We start from the raw sequence: 21,498 nt of genomic DNA, 5'->3' as shown, positions 1-21,498 counted from the left end.
TTTTCTATTTGAATACATTTCAATATGAATTGAATATTGTTTAATTTATTCCTGTGATGCAAAGCTGAATTTTCAGCATCACTACTCTAGTTTTCAGTGTCACATCATCCTTTAGAAATCATTCTAATATGCTAATTTGAGGCTCAAGAATTTTTTTTTTATTATTCTCACTGTTGAAAGAGTTGAGATGCTTAATATTTTTGTGACAACCATGATGCTGCATTTTTGAAATGACTGCATTTTTTGATGAACAGAAATAATATTTTTAAGTCTTTATAGAATAATTTGAATGCATCCTTGCTGATAAAATGTATTAATTTCTTAAATGAAAATAATAATACAATTCTTTCCTACCCTAAACTTTTGAAAATACACTTTTCTTCTATTTTTAATGCACCACAAAAACCCCCATTACCATCAGAACGGAGTTTTTAATATAATTTGGGGCCGAGCTCACAGTGAAAGACTCCTAATCAACATGACTTTGGAGGACCCTCAAACAGATGTAGCAATACTCCTCTTGGAAAACACTGTGGTGGAGAGACACAGAGAAGCCGGCTGCTGTTCAGTGGATTAGGCCCAGGGCGCTGGAGTGCTGCTGGGAGCTGGAGAGACCCCGTCACACTCGCCCTGTTTACAGTGTGAAGAGTGTTTTTATGTCTGTGTTTTTGAAGCACCTCTCAAAGCCTGGGCCAAGGCACCGAGGCAGAGCTTACCCTGGGAGAAGATGCACTCCACTGAGCTGCTGTCTCTTACACACACACATTCCCGTCGGCTTAAGGGCCTGGATCACTGACTCACACACACATTGATCAGAGCAAAAGAATGCCTGTGTATTGTGAATGTAAAAATAAGCCAGTGTGGTAATCATTGAAAGAGCCCACATATGCTCTCGGCCCACGCCAACACAGATTTCGGCCCCCCAGCTAACTCTTCTTACGATAAATGACAGTGAGCTTGTTTCTTGGTTCAATCCAGCCTGAAAATCCTGAAAAGACAATGGGAATTCAATGTGTGATTCAAAAGTTGCTCTGTTCCAAAACCTAGTGAGCTTCTTACTATAATTATGCTGCCTGCTATTACACCTTGAAGCCAAAATCTAAGACGGATTCACATACTGAACAAACTAATCACTGTATTTATACTACAAACTGGCACAGAATAGAGCAAAAGTTTGCAAATTGGGCAGTACATCAAAAGGTCAAGGTTTAGCTTAGTTGGCTGGCAAGGTCCAGTTAACCCATGGTTGACAGATACTTTTAGGATGCAAAAAGTAAACATTTGGTTAAAATTAAAAATAAATAAAAGTAAACATTTGTGGAACGCTTAAATGGGATGAATATTTTGTATGGCCTTAGATTTTATGCTATTTGTGTGGTGCACCAAAATAGCAAACAGATTAATAAAATGTGGATAAATGATAAACATTTATATAAATAAATTATTGTATAACAGAGATAGACAGACTGACAGACACAACAGCATAATGATGGATGGATGATTGGATGGATTGGATAATAGATGGTAGAACGGTGGGTGGATGGATGGATGAATAGAATGACAGATGATAGAACAATGTATGGATGTATGGATGGAATGATAGACAAAAGATTGATGGATTGAATTTTAGATGACAGAATGATGGATGGATAGATGGATGATGGATAGAAAGACAGATGATATAAGGATGGATGTAGAGATGAATGGATGGATGGGTGGATAATATGATAGATTATAGAATGACTGATGGATGGATGGATGGATGGATGAATGAATGAATGGATGGATAGACAACAGAAGGATAGATCGATGGATGGATAATAGAAGGATGGATGAATAGAATGACAGATGATACAAGGATGAATGGATGATAGAATGATAGATATAAGGATGGATGGATGGATGGATGATAGAAGGATAGATGATGGATAGATGAATGGGTGATAGAAGGTTGGATGTATAGAATGACAGATGATAGAAGGATGTATGGATGGATGGATAGAATGACAGATGATGGATGGATGAATGTATGGAATAAGAGATGGAAGGATGGATGCATAGAATGACAGATGTTAGAAGGATGGATGGATGGATGACAGAACGATGGATAGATGGATGGACAGAGTGACAGACAAACAGACAGAATGATAGAAAGAACAACAGAACAACAGGAAGTCAGACAGACAGAATCTAAAAAATTCCTTTAAAAACAACTAATATGTAGGTAAATTAATTATTAAATTCATACATCAACAGATAAAAGAAAACTATTATGAATACACATTTCATGACTAGGTTTGTGTGTGTGTGGAGTGAGTGTTTATGATGAACATGTGAGTGATGAACGCTAGCGTCTCTCTTCATGGACTCGCTCTCTGAACTGCTGTCACCGCTTCACCAGCACTCTCCCCTCCAGTATCAACACTGGATGACTCACCACTTTTCGCTGACTAACTCTTTTCTTGAACGAGAGCGAGAGGGGGAGGAGTGATAAGAAGATTGTCAGGCCTGTTGCTGGAGGGGAAGACAGACAAACCGAGAGAGATGGGCATATCTCAGCGTTGCTGGCTGCCTCTGATAAGCACTGATAAGGCATCTCTTTGATGTTCAGTTAAGTGTAAAATTAAAATGCGGCACCCCCTTCTGCAACTGAAGACCGGAGGATTTTCCTCTCTTCTCTTTGGCTCCTCCCACGTGCGCCTCTCTCTCAAATCAGGCAGGTGTTAATTGTATGGCTGTCTGTCCCGTCGTGCTTATATAATGTCCAAATCATATATCAAATCATTTTCAGTTTTTTCATCTGGCTATCATTAAGCCTCATTATCCACATGGCCTGATTACAGAGCCAATTAACCTTGTTTCTCTGAGCTGTGGCTGCGCTAGCGTGCATATAGTTAATAATTTCTCTAATTGAAAAACTGTAATGTCAGAATTATAGATATGAAAACACTTAGTTGCCTGGCAGCTGCAATGACGGCATAAAAAAGTGGCACTGGCCAAATGAAATATTAATACATCTGGAGACGCTTCTACAAGGTTCTAACTTGATTAGTCACATCTGACCAAACAGATTAAGCGCTTTATTGTAGAGTCGTATTCTACAATTTCATAGCATCTTAGTTTATCTTACAGATGAGTCTGAGAAGCACCATATTTCAGGCAATAATACAGAAAGGCCAATAAATATTTTCATGTTGTGGCCAATAAAAAAAATAAACGGCTGATTTTAAAATCTAGGACTTTGACAAAAAATTAAAAAAACTGCTGCAACTACTACTGCAAATAAAAACAAACACAAAAAAATAACAATTAGAAAAAAAGTGTAAAACATTGAAAAAAGTACATTTAGGCATTGTAGGATGCACAGTATGAAAACGTATGAAAAATAGATGTTTAAAAAAAGAAAAAATTAAAGGAATAAATAATAATAATAAATTCTGAAATAAACAAAATTCAGATGTCAATAAGCAATATAGTGTCAATATTCCATTTATCCATTATAAATATTTATTACCATATTTTTATTGAAGAAAACATTACAATTTTCAAACAAATAAAATGTGCAGCAAAAAAAAAAAATTGCAGTGGAGTGGACAAATGTTGACCGGCAAGTGATATCTAAATTACTATGGAAATATACGCAGTTCTGATAGTTTTTTGTTGTTGTTTTTTAGTCCATGTATTATAGATTTGTAAAACTTGTCAGTTATCAGCTACCCATAACATAGAAAGGCTTATGTCTTGTTGTTTCCAAAACTCATTGGGCCCAAAAAACTGGCCTGGATCATCCTTGATGTTGAGCCCTGTAATTTTAAAGGTGCCATAGAATGCATTGAATTGCATTGCAATATTTTAAACTGTTCTCTGATATCTACATAGAAAGTATTTGACTTGGGTAAGGACAAAAAATCTCCATAAATGGTTTTACATGTCCATTTACAACCCTAGGTTTTGTCCCTAGAATGAAATTGTCTGTTATTACCTTATTTGGAAGGCTCATGAATAATAATGTTAAGATTTGCGCTGATTGGCTGTTTTACAGCGCGGCTCATTTCAGTAGCTCACACAGCAAACAGATCTCTACTGTCCGGCGTGAACGATGAAGAGATTAGGCATGCAACCTTACAAATTTGAGCCTGTATCAGATGAAGATACAAATTTTGAGAGATATTACAAGAATGATAAGCGTCCACGGTATGAACATGATCGCTGCGAGATGCTGGTGGAGTGAACAAGGCTTGAGAGAGAGTTGTGAGTGAGGACGTGGACTAAATGTTGCCAGCTCCAGCAATTAAAAACATTTTTGGACTCGTCTTTTCCACTTTTTGACACTATACAAAGTAAATAAAGTAGGACGTTGTGGTTTAAGGTAAGGGATATCTTTATATTTAACTGCAAAAGATCTGTTATTTTTAATTTGCAAAAGAACTATAATTGCAAAAGATTTGACAATTTCTGATTATTTTTATTTATTTTTCATTTATGTTTTAAAAGCAATATCTGGCAACACTGCACTGGCTGTGCAGGTCCTGCTTAAAATATAGATATATATTGGCTATATATATAACAATGATGGCATCAACACACAGCATCATTTCCATAAACGTTCTGGGTCTACAGGGAACCGTAGTGTTACTGTAAATGCAGACTAGACCTTCGATTCACACTTGAATTCAAATCTGCATCTCGCCTCATCTAAAGCTACAGAGTTAGTAAGCTGGGCCACTTTGTTCCTGTCGCCGTGGTTTTACTCTGTAATCATGATGCAAAGAAATGCAAGAGAGATATAATTAAAGCGATTGCGCTCAGTGTCTGGTATCCAAGCAGCTGGAGAGTCACGTACGCTGTTTTCCCTTCACTCCTCGGTCATCGGGTGCACTGAAACTCCGACAACACAAAGAGGCAGCCGTAACTTCTCAACCTGAAGGCAGCGGCCTATAGCTCAGTCAAGTGTGCAATAATGTGCTCCGACGAGAAATGAAAAGCAAAGAAGAGAAAGAAATGTAGAAAAGGAGAGAAGAAAGAGGAGGCGGCGGGAATACAAGATGTAAATCTATTCACAGATTGGGCCAAATCTGTGCTTAGACTATTATTTTCCCTCACCGCAACAGAATCTTGGCTGGAAACATGACACCAAAGCAGACATTAACACTTGGGCCTATTTCAAACATCAGTAAGCACAAACAAAAGGCACCAACAAAAAAGTTGGCCAAGTTATTTGGCTCGATACTCATTAGCACCTGAAATTCTGGAAGGAATTATACTGTAGACACCCTGAAAACACTCGTACATCCATCACAGCGCAGCAGCGCCAAACGGAGAATTACAAAATCAACAGGATGAAGCTGTGATTGACTCAAATCGGCGTTGCAGAATGGAAATAAAAATGACTGCATTAGATTCTAACAATTGTGCAGAAAATGAGTTTCATTTTGCAGAAGAGTACAACCATGACAGCGGATATATATATATATATATATATATATATACACATAACCAAAGCTACATTTAATTGTCTTGCGGCTTTGAACAAGAACAAAAAAAAAAAAGAAAAAAAAATGAATGCCAACAGTTAGTACCAACAGCAAGATATCTTAAGGATTTTTTTTAAGTGCTCACTATGGTTTCCATCCAAGTTAAGAATTTTATTTATACGAAAAATTGGAATATTACAAAAACTATTTATTAATGAATGTGTTTCACCAATTAATTAATTTCGTTAAAATAAATGCAACATTATAATAATATAACACATAAATATGATAATAAATTTGAAATTGAAAAAAACTAAACAGTGAATCCAAAAATATGTTTTCTTACAGATTAAATAAATATTGTAAAAAAATTGAAAAAAGAATAAAAACATAATTCTAATGAATAAAATAAACTAATAAAATTCCATTATAATTTATGCAAATGTTTTATTAAGAAATAAAAAATGGTGTAACAGTTTATTGGTAAATTGGTAAAATAAATTGGTAAAATAAAATAAATAACAAAAAATGTAAGAATATATTCTTACCAAATAAAAAAAATACTCCAAAACATATTAATTGGTAAATGTGGATCTCTAATAAATACATTTATCACAATATAAATATTTTTTATTTACATCCAAAAATTAATCAAAAAACTCCAAAAAAAAAAATTCTAAATATAAACAGAAAAACTGTTATTTGCATTTTGGAAAAATGTATTCCCATACATTGACACCTCAGAATCTGCTAAATAAATAAGTGGATGAAAACCCAGTTAATGTGGTGTCACTGCATGAACAGAAGAGAAGTAAAAACTCTTCCAGCTGCTGTGTGAAGGTTCCTCATAGTATTTTGGCCCTGCCTTCAATGCCCAATGTCCAGCAGATACATTTTCTATTTTATCAAAACTACATAAATAAATACAATAAAATAAACTATTGCAAACGCTTCAAAAACGAACAGCACAGCATTAATGAACGTTATCGAAATGCCCTCCGTTAATAACAGCTTGTGAAAAATCTCTTTTCAGTCGGAATGACATTTGCAACAATTCTTCCTCTTATCGTCCAGTGTAAACACATCTAGGGAAAATGCCTGGGCTCCAAATTTCCAGCAAGTGTCAAACGAGATGAACAATGAAGCGAGTGAGAAAGTTCCCAGTGTTTCACAGACTAGGAGTGAAAGAAGTGATTGTGTGATTGACACATACAGATGGACACTTGTGAGAGAAACACAGAGCAGGTCCAGAGGCCGCTGACCAGGTTGGGTCTGACACGGCCTGAGGGGCTTGCTGGATGTCAACGGAATAGCTAATCCAAATCTGTCATTATTTACACACCCTTACGCTCGTTTCAAACCCGTATGTTACTATTTATTCTTATGACACATACAAACTACCAGCATATGGGTTTGGAACAACATCATGAGGGTGAGTAAAGACAGTTTTCTTCTTACACAGTTTTCATTTTTGGAAGAACTATTGCTTTAAATTTGTATGCGAATTTGATGCGGACACATAAATGGTTTACTCACTTCCTGTTCCTCCAGGGAGCAGGGCACAAAAGCTTGCATACCCTGTTTAAAAGAATGCCAACCCTCTAGGGCACATCACTGCGCAGGAAACTGAGAACAGACGAGCCGTTCTGAACATCTGAATCTATCTTTCACTTGAGAAAGTGAAACAGTGAGTCATCTAAGCCACACTGAATCACAAATGAACTCATAATACATCTGAATCTGATTATGCCGCGTGGCACCGCTGCAGATCAAACCCTGGAGACTGGAACGGTTTATAGTGGGGACGGCGTTCAAGCGCATGTTTAGCATCAACAAGTTGATTAGCAAAAAGATGATTAAGATTACTTACAAAAGGATTTTCAAATTTATGATAGGAAGAGAATGTGAAGAGCGATGAGAAACAGAGGTTTAACAGTTATGTCAATATCTACACTGCATTTTTTTTTTATCATAACAAATATGAAAAGTATTTAAAACAACATTTTTCATGAATTTTTCTTTTCTATTTTATTCTTCCCAAAAGAAAAGCACAGGCTGTTATATTTACAGTATGAGTTAACTACAATATTTTTCATCTAGGATATATATATATATAAATATATTCATTATTATAAATGTAAATATAAGTATTATCTATGGTACATATTTATTTTACTTTTTTAATATATTATCTTTTTCTACTTTAACAAATAAAAGCAATGTTTTTACAATTTCAGTGTTGGACATTTTTTAAATTTTCAGCACATTCTGACTGTTTTTGCAAAGACATTTCTAGCATTATCTTCATATTTGATTGAGCAAAATGACTTGATTTTTAATATGCGTTTGAGACTACAAAATAACTCAGTTGATGCGTTTCATTTACAAGAGGATTGTTTGGTTAGCTGGTCTGGTGTGGTTTCTTACCTCTGCGCTGCTCACTCGACCTTCCTGAAAAGAGCACTCGGCAACGTTATTAGTGCAGATGTGGCGATATTTACACCAGTTGCAGGGGAAAGGGCTGCTAACACACGACGAACACCTGCAGAGGAGCAAACCAAAAGAGAGTTACATGAGAGGTCTGTTCTGAGTTCATCTGTGAACTCAGCCCAAGCTTTCACGGAGCTCAGAGTTAAAACACAATGTAACTGATTATTAAATCCACCCCAAAACTGGTTATGTTTAATAGTCTTATTCCAAGTTTCGAAAGCATATTTTACATAGTACAAAGTCATTTAATTCAGTGTTTTTTATGCAATCAAAAACGGGCTTTGATGTAAAATAATATTTTATATATTTGTATAGATGATATACATTGTAAAAAAATTAAGTATACATTTTATTAAACTATATACAGTTTAATTTATTACAATAGAAATGATCTAGTTTTGTTTTGTGTCACTTTAACCAGATTGACTTTCCTGTCAGCATCGGAAAATAGCACTTTTTGGTTCAAAACCACCATCTTTCCAGTGCAGAACCGGATTTTCTTCATGGAAACGAACAAAACAGGGCCACATTTGGCGTTTGCGGTCAAAAAAACGTAACCAAACCAGATCTACACACAGAAATACAAGAAGTTGGAACTACAACTTGTTTGGTATATTCAGCATTGATCTAAACTCTCAGTCCTCAACTGAACCTCTGGCTCAAGTCATTAATTCCCTCAATTCTTTGAATACTTAGCCTACAAATCACATCATTGTCCTTGGGAAGTTCTTGAACGAGCCCTGCGTCAGACTTTAACTCTCGTAGAGACTCTCTCGACGTGAATGAAGATGCCGCTGTGGAAATCTGAGCGGTCAATATGTCACAAATCCGCTCTTTCACTTCAACACACACGATTAATCCTCAAGGGCCATTGAAAACCAGTCTCGTTCACGCCGCTTCTCAATTAGTCATTAACCCGACCCTGAAAAAGGCTTTTAGATGGTGGCCCTAATGACATTCCCAATTAAACAGTCACGTCCTGCAGAGAAACATAAGCAGGCGACACCTGTGGACTCAAATGAGCGTTCCCAACGAAAGGCCATCCGTGCCCCGAGAATGAAGCGCACGCTGTGAGAAGGTTTGCGGACACATCCGGACCACATGCGGATCTCATCTGCCACTGGTCCTGTACGGAAAGCCCACGCCATCCTAATCACATCCTTCCCTCTAGAGGCACGGTTCAGATCGCCTTCAGAGGGCACTCGACAGTCTGAGCACACCACACCTGTGCTGCATTGCTCAATATAATCTCGTTTCGCTCTTGGGAGGAAAAAACTGCTCCCGTTTGATACATCCCAGACGTTGGCACTGGCAAAATTACACCAACCGCTTTCTTGCACAACCATTTCTGGCGGAACAATTGAAAGCGTACTGATTATCATGGGTCATTTAAAACAAGTTAATGCATTTTCTTTGCAGTATGGGTGCATTTGAACTTGCTAAATCTAATATTACTGCCAACAGGGGTTCTGCGTGGGTGTGTTTTTTAGTGCGCTGGAAGGTAAAGATGCAAACTAGAGCTGATGGAGGAGGGCGCAGCGCTCTACTGCAGCTGAAATGCGTTGTAAATACTGCAAACCGATCTGGAAGTCGAGCCTGAAATATGCAATATGCTGTGTCAGGGGTTTAAGGCCCATCAATTCACTCAGCTTTAATTTTAGCGTGGGCTGAAAAACACAGCACGGCCAAATGGTGACACTCTGATGAAGTGAGTGTTTTACCATCACTGGGAGTCTGGGCTGGACTTTCAGCGCAGGCAAATCTGGAGTTTGTGCACTACAGTCAAACTGAAATAAAAAATTGCCCATATTTAAGTTCTTAATACAAGTTTCTGGCCTCGATTCATCTGTGCACATCATTACAAAGGTCCTTCTTTTCACAACGCAATCAACTATTTATTTTTTCTTTTAAATTTCATTTGGCACAATTTGAGAATTAATTTGAGATGGGATGATGTATGTATAATTATATATGCAAAATATCTAATATATATATATATATATATATATATATATATATATATATATATATATATTAGATATTTTGCATATATACATAATACATCATCCCATATATATATACATACATACATACATACATACATATATATATATACACATATACATATACATATACATATATGTACACACACACACACACACACACACACACACACAAAAACACACGCACATGCAAAACATTGATTATCTTGTAGTTTTCAGCACATTCTGACTGATGCTTCCAAGACCAATATCGTTCTATTGTTCCATCTATCTATTACATATATACATTATAGAATTTATATTTATCAATATATACTGTAATTTCTGATCAAAATTGTCATTACATACATATATTATGTATTCTTATTCTTTCTAAGACTATCACAAAACATTTTTGCAAATTAAAAAAAACACTGCCAGATAACATTATCAGCAGAAACCGCAATAACACAGCAAAATAGAAAACCAAACAGAACACAAATCACAACAGAAAACCGAACAAAATTTGCAAGGCAGTTATAAAAAAAATAAATCAACAAATGTTCCTTTTTGTTAAGCTCTACAACTACTTTTTGAAAACCTACCCAACTATTCATAAAAACGGTGAAAGAGGACACAGTCGTCCTTTGATATGCGCTTCCTGGTAACTTGAGGCCACGCATTTCTAGGTTGAGCAATAAAACAAAAAAAGAGTTTCACATGTTTAATGAATGCCCACATTCACATCCAAAACTAACTAGCACCAGAAAGACACCCTCGCTAACAGCTGCATGGGAAGATGAAACAGAATAAAGAGCTTCGGCTTTATAGAAGCTATTTCATAAGTAAATATCCTGAACTGCACTCCGTCTTCCTCCCCTGCACCCTCTCTCACATCACAGACGGTCGCTATCCCGCAGGGAAAGAGGAGGTTAAGAGGGGGCTGGGGAAGAACCCATGGGTCTGGGTGGCCGAAGAATTTTGGGAATCAAAGATGGAGTCAGGAGGACGGAGACGAGTAGGTGCCGTCCACCATCGTCACCAGAGGCGAAGACAATCAGCAGGCTAACTGTTCCCACAGGGCTTTTATGAAAACAGGAAATCTGGCACAGGCTATAGGCAGTGCTGGCAAGGTAGTGGGCCTCGCTCGGACCTGGGTTGCCATGGCAACTGCCGAGCCCGACTCAATGGATCAGCACGGGTACTTGTACTTGCACACACTCACACAGAGCGGAGTGTAGCTTTGAGCATCATATTTTCTACCTGTATATGCAGCACCAAGATGCAAATTGTCATCGCCACGTGGCGGCTCCATCCAGTTATCAGGTTTTATCCTCCTTTTGTTTCCCGCTTTCCTTCATTTGATAAAATAATTTGCATTTCCCTCCCGTTTCCATGCAAATCACAACTGGAACGGACAAAATGGTTTCAGAAAAACAAAGGAGGCGCTAACAATGTGTGATTGTGCTGGCTGACTGGGTTAAGTGATGTAAAGCGTTCGAATGAAAGGAGGAGCGGTGGAGGGAAATAAACGAGTGGGTTCCTGTCCTCCAGGACGCACCGACACGTCTCCACCCTCTGCATCGACTTGGATGAATGAAGTGAAAATGAACATAAAATGAACATAAATATATTGAGTTTGGGCATGACTGTGAATCAACACTGAACTGACCTGAGCTTCCTTAGAGTTGAACTGAGTTCCATTCATGATATTGACTGAACTTAATTGAATCAACATTGACTATATTGTCTTTTAGAGCTGAAGTCTTATTGCTTTCATATTTGAAAAACTCAGCACTGTGATTTGAATTTTTATTACTGTGAAGCTGCTTATCAACAATCTGTATTGTATGAAGCGCTATATAAATAACCTGACTTGAGGTGGAAGCAGACGACCATGTGAACGGTAGGGATGTGCACGGATAGTCGAACATTCGAATATTCGTTCTGCTCTAATTATTCGATAAATAAAAATGATATTCGAATTTCGCAAAAAAACAACAACAAAAAAAGTTCACAATAAAACCTAATTTGGTCACTTTCTGTGATTCTCCACGGCATATTTGAAGGTGTATGCAAGCAAAAAATAATTAATGAATGATTAAGGGGCCATTCGCATATCGCGCCTAATAAGGCGTGGAAAAGGCTATGCGCGCCGCTTTCTCCTTCTTTCCAAAGCGCTCGGGCAGAAGCGCTCCTGAGGCGACGCGTTCTCTCCATGAAGACGGAAATTTCAGCAAAGGATAAATGGATTTGCAGCACAAAAAAAATCGCTTTCAGTAGCTCTGCTACTAAATTTATTTCAAAATGGCAATCCATATACAGCTATGATCAGCTGTTCCTTCATCTTGGCTGAGCTTTCAACGTTGTTACAGGAAAGGATGAAGCTGAATGTTTAGTTCTTGTCACATGACCTGCGGTGCGCTTGTAGCATTCTGAAAGTTGAGATGTTTTTAACTCGATGCTGTGCGGACGCGCCTGGAAAAAACGGGGCCGCGTCGCACCGCGTGCGCATCGCGACCGCGTCGCTTCCATTATGAGCGCGCATACCGCGTGCCTACATTGGAAATAACGAACTTGAGCATGCAAAAGACGCGATATGTGAACGCCCCCTAAAAGAACGGCGGTCTTCTACAGTACTTCAAATATGCCGTGGAGAATCACAGAAAGTGATCCAAGAACATTGTTGCAGCATCTCTCAAGCAACGAATAAACACTGCTAACTTGGAGAATGCAGTAAAAACTCCTCTTCTCGCGTCTGCCCTAGACCCTCGGCACAAACATCTCAGGTTTCTCGATGAAAACATGAGAGAAGTAAGAAAAAAAAAACTTTTTAGAACATTATCAGAACATTTTCCTTGATGCGAGTGGTGCGGATGCAGTCGCCACGATGAAGCGGATGCAATGCCCACTCGTCGGAAAAGGCTGAGCCAGTTCTCCAGCGATGAGTACAGAGTCCAGCCGAGACGAGTGGGAACAGTTCTTGCTGGAGCCATGTATTCCACCAGATGAGGATCCCATTCAGTGGTAAACGAAAACACGAAGCGCTTCACAAAACTGATTCGCTTAGCACACCGTTATTTGTGAGTCCCGCCAACGTCTGTGTCGTCAGAGCGCGTTTTCTCCACGGCCGGCCTTATTGTTAACAGACTAAGGAGCCGACTTTCCCCCAATCATGTTTACATGCCCGTATTTCTTAACAAGAATATTTGAAACAATAGAAAAAAAGCAAAAAAGATTTGCTGACAGTTTAAAAGTTAAGTGTAAGCTACATTCTGTACAATAGCCTAATTGCTGCAATTGCTTACGTTTTTTCTTTGTTCACTTTTTTTTTGTTGCTTTTAATCTGTACTTTTGTTTGTTTGCACGCATTGTTAAAGGTTTTCAGCTACAAAACACGATATGTAATGTTCAAGCTTATTGTAAGCTTGTTCAAAATGACGGAAACAAATGTTGCTGAAAAATAACGTCTGACTCATTAAACTTAATTTAAATAAACGAATATTCGAATATTCGTTTTTTGTGAGCTCAAATATTCGAATGTGATATTTGTGGAAAACGCCCATCCCTAGTGAACGGAGCGCAATAATAACCCAAACCTCAAACGGAAATCATCCCAGCAGCCAACAGCTGGACCACACTGCAATTACACACCAGAGCTAACACCTCTGGAGCAATTACACTCATTTACTGACCACAGACAGAGCTGCAACTCACTCTTTTTTTCTGCCAGTGGGAACTTACTGTGCGTTTCTAAGCAAAATTACGATTGGAGCAGAATGTTTGCTGGTTTCTGAGAAATTTACAGATGTTTTTGTTTTCAAATGAGGTTCTCAGAAAAACTCAGACATTCAATTAAAAATAATTGTCCATAAGCAAAACCCTCTTAAAAAAAAAAAATCATAAATGTTACAAAAATTTTAACAAAAAAAACAAATATTGCATATTTGCACTAGATTAAATAAAAAAAGAAGAAAACTCTAAAATTATTCAGCCCAAAAATAAAAAGTGACCCTCAGGTTGTTCTAAACTTGAATTTCTTTCAGAAAAATACGTTTTTTTTTTGTTTTAAGAAAGTTGATAACCAGTTAGTTGACGGTAGCCATTGATTTCTAGTATGAAAAACAAAACTAAGTAAGTCAATGTCTACCATCAACTGTTTGTTTATCAGCATTCTTCAAAATATATTTTTTTGTGTGTGTTCAGCAGAAGATAGAAACCCTTACAGGATTCTAACAAGTGGAGGGTGAGTAAATGACAAAATTTTAGGTAAACTAGATGAATCAATAATAGTGCTGTCAAATGATTAATCGCGATTAATCGCACCCAAGATAAAAGTTTGTTTACATAATATACGTATGTGTACTATGTATATTTATTATGAATATAAATACACACACACACACACAAATATATATATATATATATATATATATATATATATATTTAAGATTTTTTTATTTTATTTATGAAATATATTTATTGATAATATAAAGTAAATGAATATAAATAGAGACATGTAAATACATGTAAATTTTTCAAAACATATACTGTATGTGTGTGTTTTTATATATACATAAATATACACAGAACACACACATATACTGCATATATGCAAACAAAAACTTTTATTTTGGTTTCGATTAATCACAATTAATCATTTGACAGCACTAATCAATTATGGAAATTTAAGTATTTACTATCGTCCTCTTGCATTATCGACACACTATTTATCTGTTTAAGACTGTAACTTGCTTTGACACAATCAGGCATCTTGGTAATGTCCCGGATTTTCGACAAAGGCAATAATTGTGCAAGTACTCATGCTTTCAGAGTAGAAACAAAAACATGTTTGTCAAGGCTACACTTCAATAATACATCTCACATCAGCAAAAAAAAAAGAGAGGTGAAAAGGGTCAAGTGAATATAATTACAATTCCTTTTTTTCAACAAGCATCTCATCTCTTCCCTTAAGCACATAAGAAATGTTTGTGTGTCCAGAAACATCTGTTTTTATAAATTCCGTTTAACACAAATGGAAAAATACACACTAAAAGGCAGCAAACGCATACAGATGTTTACATACTAGAACAACTGCAGACAGATACCTTATACACTAATATGATGAAACTCCTCTTGATATATAAAAAAGACATTCAGAAACATTAAGGAAGTTTATTAACAAATAGAAACAGACATTAACAGACAAAGCTCTGATAAAGGGGAGATTTTTTTTAAATCATTTTAATAAGCACTCTAGATTAAATATGCATGTGGTTTTGATTAAGCAAACCCATACACAAACACTTCCTCATCTACAAACATCTGTCTAATCCAGCTCCAGCTCTTCTGCTTTCAATGAGTATCACCACACATCTGTGCTGTGTTTGTCTGCATCACTAAAGCCAACTCAATTTCAGCCATCATGATCAGAACACATTTTATTTTAAATGTAGCTTATCACTATGCAATGAACTGTAAGACTTTAAAATAAGGATTTAAGATTAACTGATTCATTTAGTATTATGATTTAGTTATTAATTATTTTCAAGGTTAATTTATATGATTTGTTTTATAAATATAATATAACACATCACAAGGACATATCTGGCGATCGCACTTACGATTGCAAGACGCTGCAGTTGTAGAAGATGAAATCGGTGGTGATGAATTTGAGCCCCGTCTCTTTGGACTTCAGAGAGAGCTTCACGACCCGTTTATCACCTGGGAAAGAACGTAAAGAGACAGTAATGAAGAGAAAGGTGAAGAAAATGCAGGAGAAATGAAGTTAGCATGAGAAAGGCCGTTTGAACCGGCGCGGATGGTTTAATGCAGACAGCACAGATTCTGTGCTCCTCTCTGCACATATACTCACTAATGTTCATGTTTCTAATATATTTGATTGCGAGACCATTTATCCACTTCTTCCATCTGTAAGCGAAATGCACTTGTGTTTCAAACTAAGCAACCCTTTTGCGTTCCATAATGACTACATCTCTGCCCATCAAATGATACTTGTGGGCCTCACTTCACTATAATTGACATAATATTTCCATTTGGACATGCAATAATTGTTATTAATGGCAATACCAGGCTTCCGGAGTCTAAAAGTTACCATCAGGAGATTTTGAATTCTTAGAGTACCTTAAAAACCAGGGGGGGGGGGGGGGGGAACGGAAAAGTATGTCTCAAAGCTTCAGGAAGCGCAGAAGAGATTCATCAAAAAAAAAAAAAAAAAAAAAACCCCGCCAAAAAATGGGAAACACAGAAAGAAAATTTTGGATGTTTGGATGGATGTTCAGTCTGACTGTTAAAAGACTGAAAATGTGTTTCCACAAACTTCAAATGGACAAACAACCCTGTAAAACACAGTTTGAGCTTTTTTTGCTCACAAAAAAATTAAACACGAAATTCACATGACACGATTTAATGTAAAAACTAATTAAAGGAATACATTAAACCTGCACACTGTAAAAACAAACTCTTAGAATAAAGTCTATTATGCTCAGTATTTGATCAAAAATACAACAAAACAGCAATTATGCAGAATATTATTACAATTTAAAATAACTGTTTTCTATTTGAATGTTAAAGCTGAATTTTCATCGTCATTCCTCCAGTCTTCAGTGTCACATGATCCTTCAGAAATCATTCTGATATGCTAATTTGCTGCTCAAGAAACATTTCTAAGTATTATCAATATTGAAAAAAGGTGATATTGGAAAGGAAATCCCCCAGGATGGAATGAAAACGAAACCTTGGGAGGAACCAAGACTCAGCAGGAGGAGCCCATGCTAAATAATTTACAATATTAGACATGATATTATGATGATTAAAGAAGCTATTAGTGCTGTGAGTAAGTCAAGCAAACAAGAGATCATCTGTCTGAGATCCTCTGCTGTTCAGACCTTGTCAGATGCCATATTCAATATAACGAGAATGAAAATGGGGTTGAACTTTTTTTTTCGTGGACTAAAAATTCGGAAAACATGGTGTGACGAGGGGGGCGGGGCCGAGGGACATGGGAGCGAGGCCGGGGGAGTGATTGGAGATGAACTACACCTGTTCGTCCCACCGGTCACACATGGGTTGTGTAAATTAGACATGGCCAAGGACATGAAAACAACCTAATTCCAGAATGAATTACACATCTGTCCCTCAGCCTCATTTTCATTCAAGTCAAATTAAATACCGTGTTAACCCTTATTAAGAGTCTTAGTATACAGACGACGGCTCAACCACAGAAAGGTGGATGGGTTTAATTCAGCTGAAATCTATAACACAACATGGGCAGAATTTTTTTTATTAATTCATAATATTACAGCTTTTTAAGATCCAATCATATCCCAAATAGAAAGAAAAAAATCAAGTATCCTCCTATATTATTTACACATGATGTCAATGCTGATGTCAAATGATGGCATTCCCTGTTTCTTACCGTATCCCTGGGTGACAGATAGGACGTCCCGCAGGGGTGGGGACATGCAGAGGATTTGTCCTTTGGCTAGCACTTCTCCTGGACTCTCTGAAAGCTCCTCAAACACACACGTCACCCCAGCCGAGAGGTTCGGGACATTAGCTACCTTCACACTCAGCTGGAGCACACACACAAACACACACGTTCTCCTGTCAGACATACTAAATCATCACGTCAGCCGCCTGACTAAAATGTGTGAAAACAGTGTTTTAGTGTGGTTCTGTAAGCATTAATGAAAGAAAAAAATAATCAACTAAAAAGTTTCAATTCTGTCATCTTTCACCGTCATTTTAAAGCTGAAGCAAAAGTTGAAGATCGAAGAATATTCTACAAATAAATAATAATCTACAAATAACTTTTTTTTTTTACTCTGGTATTATATAATGAGAAACATACTTTGTAATTTATAATTAAATTAATAAAAAACGATCCAAAATATTTTAGTAATTTTAATTTAATTCACCATAAAATAACCATATTCATATACTATAATATAAAATTACAGCAACACAAACATTAACACTAGTTAATGCATTAAATATCATAAACAAACAATAATCCCGTTTTATAGCATTTACATGCATACATGTTATTATTAAATTCTATATTATTATTTCAAGAAACAGAAAAGATTAAGTCTGAACAACATTCTATAAATAGATGATCTGTCTATAAATCTAAATTTTAGAATTAATCTTATACATGCACGATAAAAAACACTTCTACTTTAGTTGTCTAATAAATCTAACATTATATATTACGAATACTGCTGGCTCTCTGATGAATTGCTTTTGTTTAATGCATAAATTTCAATATAATCAATCCCTGAGCCTCTCTTTTCCATATAATTACAATAAAAACCGGGTCTGTCAAGCTCAAAAAAAGCACCATGAATGCATAATAAAAGTCTTCTGCTGATATATGTTTGATCTGTGTGACAGATAAATATATTTAAGCCATTCTTTACTGAAAATGATCCCCTTTGCTGATGTTCTACAGGTTTAGAATAACGCAAGTGTGAGTAAAAAGTGACAAAATATTCATCTTTGGATGAGCCATCCCTTTAAATCGTTCCCACCATGTGATATTCATTCTCATACAGTATGTTTTTATCAAAGGATGCCATTGTGAGTGTTCAAAATGAAAAAGCATTATGATGGTTCCAGCTACTTCTGGAGTAGCATATAAACTCAGTCACCTGTGTGGGAGCGGAGGTCACGGACATGTTATCAGGAGTGACAGTGATGTCAATACACTGCTTCAGCTCCGTACTGAAGTGAAGCGGCTCGGTCCACTTCTCGCATGCTTCCTTTCTGGAGCACCTGGAAACAAACAAACAAACAAACAGATGAGTAAACAGAAACATCCCGGCCTGCACAATAGCCTGTAGTTGGCAGTGCTGGCTTGATAAGGCGTTTGTCTCATTCAAGCTTCAGTGAGCATGATTTTCCTTTTCCCTGTCCACTCAGACCAATGCATGGCAAATATCCACTGATATCCACAGTCCCCGCAAATGGATCAACAATACAAACGCTTTTGATGCTGCTGATATGGAGCTATACGTTGGGCTGAACAGACTCATACACCATGCAAAGACAGAGATGTGTAGATTTATATCTGTGCATTAGGGGTCAGGGTGCTCTTCGTTATTTACACATGATAATGACAAAGACATGGAGTAATGTGACTTGTCCCAAATAATGGTGGAAAACTTTGCAGTTGCAACCTGAATACTGCTGCATAAATATCTCATTTAATTGTGTGTGTATTTAACTTTAAAATGTGGTTTATCCCATCCAATTTTTTCAGTCAGAACCATATCTTTATACTGTTTTGAGTGTATGACTTAGACTGTTAAAATGTGAGGCTTGCCAATAATTTACAATTAATCGGATCTACTTAACAAAAACAAAAGGAAAAATGTATTAGTAAAATAAATGTCACAATTTTTGTCAGATTTATTTATCCAGATTATCTGAAAATATTTAAGATATTTTTAACTGAATTCACAGTAGATGTACTGCTATGCTCCATTTCCACAATAATAAAAAGAAGACAATAACGCTTTACATCAAGGTGTAATTCATCAACATTAGCGAATGCATCCGACATCAAACTAATGACCAATATTTTTTAGAATTTAAAAAATACATAAAATCATAACATTTCTATTTATTAACTATATTTGATTCATTAATACATTTTTAACATTCTGTTAATTTGTTATGATTAAAAATGAGTAAATAAACTGATAAATATAAATGAATATAATAAATATATAAATGTGTAATGTAGAAACATGACACACCATTAAATCTAACCTTAAAATAACAATAAAACTAAAATTATATAAATAAAAAAACAATATAAATACATAAATATATGTATGTATGTATATGTGTATAACATGATATAAGTATTTAATGTAATCTTAAAATAACAATTAACAAATAAAATAATTGTAATGATTAATTTTCAAATTGTACAATAACAATAAATTAAACTAAAAGTATATAAATATAAAATAATTGAAATACAAAATACACAATAAACAATATAAAACAATATAATAAGTATTAAATCTAATCTTAAAATAATAAATAAATATGAAATTTTTTATAATGATTTAAAAATCCTAAAATAACAAATAAAACTACAATTATATAAATATAAAACAAATAATAAATTTATGTTTGTTCATAATACGTTAGCATTGTTGAAAATCTAATATGTAACAAAAAAATAACATTACACTTATACAGTCTGTAATAAATCATTTTTTTCTGATAGTTAATGCATTTGATAATGTTAATGAATACAATATTAATGTAAAATGTTACATTAAAGTTATATAAGGTTATGGTCATACCACATGGGGGAAAAACTGAATCTGAAAATTATAGAGGAAGATTAGGGTTCTTATTATCTCCTAAGGGAAAATGAGACAAGCACAGAATTTCGTAAGCATTTCAGTAACAATGATTGCGGTGCCGACACTCTTCCTATGCGCTTTCATTTGTTATTCCCGCCAAGCGTCCGTGGGAGTGAGCTGAGTACATCTGCAGGGAAGCATTCATAAACCTGGCACGTTGGTTAGACGTGTTAAGTGGAGTTAAAAGTCGCCAGTCCTTGTGTTAGCCCACGAACGAGGAGGGTTACGCTAATGTACACAAAGCCTCATCATAACCCGACCCCGATCATCTGTTAGAACAATGTTTGCGCCGCCATTCGTGACACGGTGCATTAAAATACACCAAACTAGCTCGAAATCAAGTCATATTTTAGTGACTTCAGCCCTAAACGCACCTATTGCTGATTACTGTTATATGTCAGCGGCGAGAAGTACAGTATAAGCTGATGATGCATAACGAGGCTGGCTAAATTAAATGCGCTTTAATTTTGAGGCCACTCCGGAGAGACTCTAATGAAAAACACACACTGAGGAGAGATAGAGAACAAGCCTTTAAAAGCGCAGCTGCCCCGGATCGCATCAAACACATCAAAACTAGACACATAGAAGGGGGGGGCTAAATATTTGCCAAAAAGCCCAGGTATCTAATTCATCACGATGTCTAGGATGGCATTATTTTCCATCAGCGACAGCAAAACGCCACATTTTTACCTCCAGCGCGCCAGTCTGTCTGGCAAATGAAGCAAGCGCAGTCGATACTGACAATGCCATTATTCACCAGCAATGCACACAGCAGTAATGATTTGTTTTCCCTTAATTATGCCCATATGTCTAAGGAAAGAAAAAAGAAACAGGAGCAGTCTTAATTAAAGAGTTAGAAAAGGATATCTCTCGGTACATGCACCTTCAAGGCCTTCCTGCCCCATTTCGCTCTTGTTTTTCTCTTTTTCCTGTGTTCGAGAAATTAGTTTTTGTCCAATTAAACTGCACTTGTCTTTCTGGTGAACTGGAACTAATGTGATTTATGAGACACCGCCACCTTTCTCAGGTAGGGTGGTCCTGAGGTGGTTCCCGGGACACAAATACTCAGGTGACAACAATACAACGACCCAGAGGAATGTTTCCTTGAGTAGCATATTGATCCCTCTTGAAGCAGCAAATCTG

The 21,498-nt window shown here is 36.3% G+C and overlaps 1 protein-coding gene across 1 annotated transcript in view; it reads right to left on the bottom strand.

The window, feature by feature from the left end:
* Nucleotides 1–21,498, bottom strand: part of LOC132098035 (plexin A3) — a 153,616-nt gene that overhangs the window by 54,284 nt on the left and 77,834 nt on the right. Inside the window, exons 6-9 of the mRNA XM_059504140.1 lie at nt 18,622–18,745; nt 17,385–17,541; nt 15,571–15,670; nt 7,902–8,016 (exon numbers count right to left, since the gene is read on the bottom strand). Coding sequence (XP_059360123.1) covers nt 7,902–8,016; nt 15,571–15,670; nt 17,385–17,541; nt 18,622–18,745 — 496 coding nt within the window. The remainder of the gene's footprint in view (nt 1–7,901; nt 8,017–15,570; nt 15,671–17,384; nt 17,542–18,621; nt 18,746–21,498) is intronic.

This window comes from Carassius carassius, chromosome 21 (genome assembly GCF_963082965.1).
Source record: "Carassius carassius chromosome 21, fCarCar2.1, whole genome shotgun sequence".
Lineage (NCBI taxonomy): Eukaryota > Metazoa > Chordata > Actinopteri > Cypriniformes > Cyprinidae > Carassius > Carassius carassius.
The sequence above is the reverse complement of the archived record's forward strand: the minus strand, read 5'-3'. Positions and strand labels throughout refer to the sequence as shown.